Source organism: Bufo gargarizans, unplaced genomic scaffold (genome assembly GCF_014858855.1).
Source record: "Bufo gargarizans isolate SCDJY-AF-19 unplaced genomic scaffold, ASM1485885v1 original_scaffold_2038_pilon, whole genome shotgun sequence".
Classification (NCBI taxonomy): domain Eukaryota; kingdom Metazoa; phylum Chordata; class Amphibia; order Anura; family Bufonidae; genus Bufo; species Bufo gargarizans.
The window spans coordinates 146-6448 of NW_025334616.1; the positions used below are offsets into that span (position 1 = coordinate 146).

The 6303-nt window shown below is 43.7% G+C and overlaps 1 protein-coding gene across 1 annotated transcript; it reads right to left on the reverse strand.

The window, feature by feature from the left end:
- Positions 1-1018: 1018 nt before the first annotated feature.
- Positions 1019-4891, reverse strand: LOC122923897 (zona pellucida sperm-binding protein 3-like). The gene is made up of 8 exons (XM_044274755.1): positions 4400-4891; positions 3584-3702; positions 2670-2773; positions 2423-2600; positions 2249-2354; positions 1545-1636; positions 1328-1461; positions 1019-1248 (listed from the first exon to the last, which is right to left on the reverse strand). Exons 1-8 carry the CDS (start codon positions 4889-4891, stop codon positions 1019-1021), a joined length of 1455 nt encoding a protein of 484 aa, XP_044130690.1.
- Positions 4892-6303: the final 1412 nt, after the last annotated feature.

Below are 6303 nucleotides of genomic sequence, written 5' to 3' on the forward strand. Positions count from 1 at the left end.
AGTTTTCATGTGAAATATGTTTGTTCTACAAACAGCATAGACTGTGCCACACAATATACCGCTACACTGTGTAGTCTGTTCTATAAGCACCATTATTTTCTGGCGGTGGACAGAATATAATGTGCAAGTGCCCCTCCCGAGACCAGGCTCTGGATCTGCCGCTGGTCTGGACCGCTCTCAGGAGTGTACATTTCTTCTAAACTGTGTCCTCTGACCCGCAGAAATCAGCACTCACTTGGTAACAACTAACAGGCAGTACCTGTAGGCTGTAGCCTGGCCCTGTTACCAAAGCTAGCCGAGTGGTGTAAGGTTAAGGTACTAGTAGATATGAGCGGCCGCTGAATCCCGATTTAAAGTTGAAGTTACTGCAGGATATGGATTACAGTTTATAAATGCCAAATGTACACTCCTGTAAGAGGCGGATCTGTGGATGACACATAGCATAAGATGCTATATACAGTATGTGTCATCCACAGCTCCCCCTCCATAAAGTCATCCACAGAATAACCCCCCATAGCAGTGTCAACCACAGGAAACTAGGATATGTTGAAATCAGAGTTGTTTTTAAAACTACAGACAGGACTTTTCTTTCCGGTTGCTGTTTTAGGTATTCGGTTAATTATTGGAGCATTTCTAAGCATATTTTTTTTTTTAAATGTATCGTTATAGCCTCCCCCCATACTTTTGTCCTGGCCCCCAGTGTGCCCCCTCAAAATTTCAAAGCTAGAGACACCACTGCCAGAGAGCAGCTTTCAATTATTCTTCTCCTGAGAAGTGTGAGCTATAAACCACCCATCTGCTCTATACAGATGTGCCATACCATACTTCCATGTGACCCACAGAAAATCCTCTATATAGCCCCATAGTACTCATGTATATAGCACCAGGAGATGGTCTGTTGTGCTGGACCATGCATGAAGTTATGGGTCACATGAAACCAGTCCCATAAAACCATTGGCACCGTTGATTGAGACAAGACCCAAGAGCAAGTAACATTTTTCCCATTTTTATTTCTGGACTATTTGTGAGACAGTTTTTTCAGAAGACATTTTGCAGACACAATAAGAGTCACTGCAACAACTACTGAAGTGATTGAGCCCATGGCCACCAGCACCCACAACTGCAGAGGTTCTTCTACACCCATTCTGGAAGCTTGGGAAATTCCTTCTTTGGAGACCTGGTTAGGCTTAGATCCAGTCACTAGAAGAGGGCCCAGTCTGGCCAGAGTGTATTTCTCTAGATGAGAACCTAGTGGAAGAATTAGCAACACCCATTTTCAAATACCTTGACATTTATGGAATCTTTAGGGGACGTTTGAAGAACTCACCGACATCTCTCTTCCCAACTCCTCTTGACCTGGCAGGTTGTGGGCCCCATGCTGTTCTCCGGCTGCCAACTGTAGCACAGTTCCCAGTGTTGCAGCACTGGCAGTTCGCACTGGGGCCTTCCACAGGTGACCAACTGTAAGAGCAAGTCAAGTGTCAACCATTGAGAGAACATCCATTGTTATCTAACTAAAGAAACTCAGATGTGCAAGGTTTTACCTGCTGGTAGCCTTGTTGTAGGAGCAGGCCTTGTTCATTGGATCAGGGGTCTGGTTGATGTCAGCAGCTCTCAGGTGGCAGGTTATGTAGATCTAAGACACCACAATTACAGTTTATATCACGAGAAATAATTTACATTCATAATCTTGGACAGCTGGAGAATTTACCCACAGGGCCAATATTACTACTTCCCAGCCTCTTGCTTGTCCCGCTCTGCAAGTCTGTTTAACCACTGATGCCCGTTGTGGGCAGTGATCAATCAAGTGTGCATGCGCTGTGTGAAACCGGCAGGCATGCCCAGGCCAGTGGTGAACTGCCATGTGCAGGTTATCGGCTGGTACTGGGGATGATGCAACAGATTTAGAGGGATGGACAAGCAATGTGAAAGGCAGAGCAGCTTGGGCACCCATAAGCCCTCATTTGCATATGGATTCAACATAGTTTTTAGCTGGAGAACGTCACAGCAAAAGAACAAAGGTAGCACTGGCACTTGTGCTACAGCACCATGTAAGCAGTGTGCAACATCTAATTTTGGCAACAGACTCCCTTTAATGTTGAAAGTGCAGATTAGAACAGTGGCCAGTTGTGCGCTTTCAACACCAATCAGTGGGGTGAAAACAAGGACGTTAAGACAGGTGCAAAAGTGAATGGCTTGGCATTTAGGGTCATACTACCATCTCTAGTCCTTACCATAAAAAGGTCACTGTTAATGACCTGAAGGCATCAACTGTGAATCGAAGCTTATTCGCTTCAGATCTTGGAGAAACAAAGGCTGAAGAGGATTCTCCTAGTATCCCATCGATCAAGCACCTGTAGGAGATATTTCAGTGAAGATGCCTTAAATTAACAGTAAACAAAATAAAATATATGAAACTCACCCATTATAAGCAATGATGTCATAGTGAGGATTAGAGGTCTCATCTGGAGTAAGGGTGGCAACACAGCTATCAACAAACAGCATCATCGGGACGTGGTTCCCTATGTTCACAAAGGCCTCTATGTAGAAGATCTCACCAAGCTGGTAGACAAGTGATTGACGAGGAGCACTCCAGTCCTCTACAGACAAAATAAGGCTTTTAGTTCAAGACGAGAATACGCCCCCCCTCCTTCTACTTGAAGTCTTACCAGTCATGAGAGTCAAGGAGAAAGACAACCTTTCTTCTGAGCTCACTGTGGTGCTGTAGGGAGCCCATGTTGGCTTGATGGCATTGCTGCTTACATTGCCAAATCTGGAAGAGTAGAGAAATGAAAGGATAACTGTACGTGATTGTAAGAAAATGGCAGCTTTCCATAATCATCCCATGTGTCCACAGGTGGCAAGTGGTACCTCAGTTTAGCCCTATTTACTATAGAGCTGAACCAATGGACAGCAGGGGGGATTTTTGGAAGTAAGCAGCCATGGTTGTAATGATGGACAAGCTCTTTGAGAGGTTGACTGGAAGTTGAAAGTATCTTGTCAACCATATGGTAAAGTAGCAAAGCTGACACTTATGGCATTGAGGCCTTAAGGGTGTTCCAGCCATGTAAGGTGTTGCAGCGTGTTTAACTGACGTTACTTGAAGAGGAGCAGGATGATTAATGCAATAATTAGGATGGGGCTACATGGACATTACAGCTGCTATACTCATTACATGGCCAGAGATCACAGTACTGATGTGACAGAACATTGCTTCATAATGTAAGTGGAATCAAGCTGTGACTGTCCCAGTCAGATCCAGCAAGACGGGACTGTCTCATGGCTGGTTGGAGCAAACAGTTTGGCCTCATGCACACGGCCGTTGTTTGGGTCCGCATCTGAGCCGCCATTTTGGACAAGAATTGGCATTTATTTTGATGGCAGTCCGTTCTGCAGATTACGGAAGTCACAGGCGTCTTCCGTTTTTTGCGGTCTGCAAACCGCGGAATGGTCGTGTGCATGATGCCCTAGTCTCAATGTGACCACATTCAACAACTACCATCTAGCTTAACTTGGAAGATATTTCACCACTGGAAGACTCTAGAAGACATAGCTATAGAGCACACTATTAGTACAGACTTACCGTGGGTAGTAACACCAGATGGGAACCACTGCAGGACTGGATCTAATGATGGGCACATTGGGGGAGGTGGTGGGGTTGTAAGACAAGTTGATCTTGTAGATAAGTATATCTGAAGTCATCTTGATGAGATAGAGCCATAGTAAAAGTTAGTCTCAACACAAAGCACAAAATTAAAAAAAAGCCTAACCCTAAAAGCTGAACCAAATCAGCTGGAAAATTAATAAGAATGGGCAACCCTAGAAGATATACAAGAGAAAAAAAAATTGACAAGGCAGTGGGTCAAGTACACTGCAAGGCCAGAAATGGACAACTGGTTAGATTGTGTTATGAAAGTCCATGATTGCATCAGAAGATCATGACACCATAGTATACCAGCTAAAACTAGCCAACATTCTTGGTTACAAGCTGTAGAAAGGGTTAATGTACTTCAACGAAACCAGATCTATGTTCACAACAAGAGATATGCAAATTTCGGGTTATGAAACTTATTCATGCTTTGTTTACTGGTAAAAGGGGAATTGTGTTATGGATTCCGTTACCATAGACTATAACACAATTCTATGGCAGAATGCCTTTAGAAGCATTCCATTATGCATTCAGTCATAGAATTGCATTATGGTCCGTGGTAATGAATCCATAAAGCAATTAACCTTTTACCAGTAAAAGCGTAAAGAATTTCAAAAAATGAAATTCGCTCATCTCTAACCAAAACATGTCAATATAGTGAAGAGGATCTAAAGGGTTTTCATGATAAACACAGTAATTGTTGCCCAGTGCATATTGGTCTACTAAGGGACCTTTAGTCCTCCAACTTACCTCTAGGTTGCTTCCACAGTCTTGAAGAGCAATTTGAAAGACTACAGTAGTAACTGAAGCCTGAGAGCTAGCTGTGCAGGTCCCAAGGACCAGGTCTGAAGGATTCACCATCCTACCATTACCATAGAAGTCTCTCTTTACAGTCACCACCATACTGTCCTCAGCACACTGCACACGGACAGGGGATGATGGGTTTGAAATAATTGGTGGGGGCTGTGTAAGCTGTCTGGACTGAATACCTACTCCAGGATACATGCGACCCCAGCCAGACACAGGACCAGAACCTCTCAGAGACCCAATTCCAGAAACTGGAGACAAAATATTTCTCCTAGGAGAACCTACTGCAGATACAGTTCTAGAAGATCCCCATCCAGGCTGATAATTCCTCCACTGAGTGTCTGGCTGGCGCCGGTGTCTAACCAAGGAACTGCTAAAGCCTGACCCATAGATAAGAACCACAAGCAGCCAACTCCACCTAATCCCTAACAACATCTTGACTACAGGAGAAGTCACACCAGGAAGGGGTGGAGGGAGGAGAGCTTTATACCTCACCCATCACATGGTCATCACTTCACTTGACCCTTCATTATACTCAGCTGGACACCATCCACACCTGATGAGGATATGGCAATGCAGAGTCCAGTGGTGGAGTTCATAAGGGATTTGTGTTCATTTCTTGTCCTTTGTTGTTTTGGGGTCCATTTTTCATGGATCTGTTGTTCCGTATCTGAGGTTTGTATTTCTCTGATTTAAGTCCTCTTCCATTTTATTATTCCACAAAACATATCTGTATGGTTTCCATATGCGATCCGTTTTTTGCCTATCGGAAACGGAAACAGTAACTTATTAATCACCAAACACATGAGCAATATGGGCTGTGCATAGCATTTCTACCGTATGGATCTACAAAATATGGATGAAATATGGATGACATACAGATGTGTTCCGTGTGCGTTCCGTATTATTTGCGGACCCTTTGACTTAAATGGGGCCTCGGACTGTGATTTGCGGACAATTATAGGACATGCACTAAATTTGCGGAAAAGAAATACTGAAACAGAATGCACACAAAGTAGCTTCCGTTGTTTTTGCGGACCCATTTAAGTGAATGGTTCCGCAAATAGAACTGAGATGGAAAGAAAATACGTTTGTTTGCATGAACCCTTAGGGTGACTTCACATCACTGTTTAGCTTTCGTCCTTCTGATCCGTCAGAAGAAGAGAGAGAGAAAAAAAAAATGGATCCCGTAAAAAAAAAAAACGGATCCTGTTGCATCAGTATGAGGCTACATGCACACAAACGTCGCTTGTTTCCGTGTCTGTTCCGTTATTTTTGCAGATAGGATGCGGACACATTTATTACAACGGGTCCGCAAAAAATGCGGAAGGCACACCGTGTGCTGTTCGCATCAGTATGTCCGTTTCGTAGCCCCGCAAAAAAAAAAAATTGAACATGTCCTATTTTTGTCCGTTTTAGGCATTGTTGCAATGGATCCGTAAAAAAAAATAGATGACATACAGATGTCCTCCGTTGTTTTTTTTTACGGATTCGCAAATTGCGGACAGCAAAACACATACGGTCGTGTGCATGCAGCCTTAATCTGTTTTGAGATCAGTTTTTTTAGACGGAAACAAAAGTATTGCATGCAGGACTTTTTTTCCCCGTCTAGATGAACAAGGCGCAAGTGCCTTCTAAACAGGCGCAGAATCAGTTAGAAATGAGACTTAAAAAATAAGAATGTCGGAAACCGCTTTTTTCCTCCTGAAAACAGACGCAGACAGGATAGTACATGTGCCCCGCTGACTGTGGGAATAAGGCAATACACTCGGCTTTTAAAAAGTCATGAGTTGCCCTGGCGTTGCAATGCTGTTTTTGCATTATTTTCTCGCACTGGCGGTTTTGCG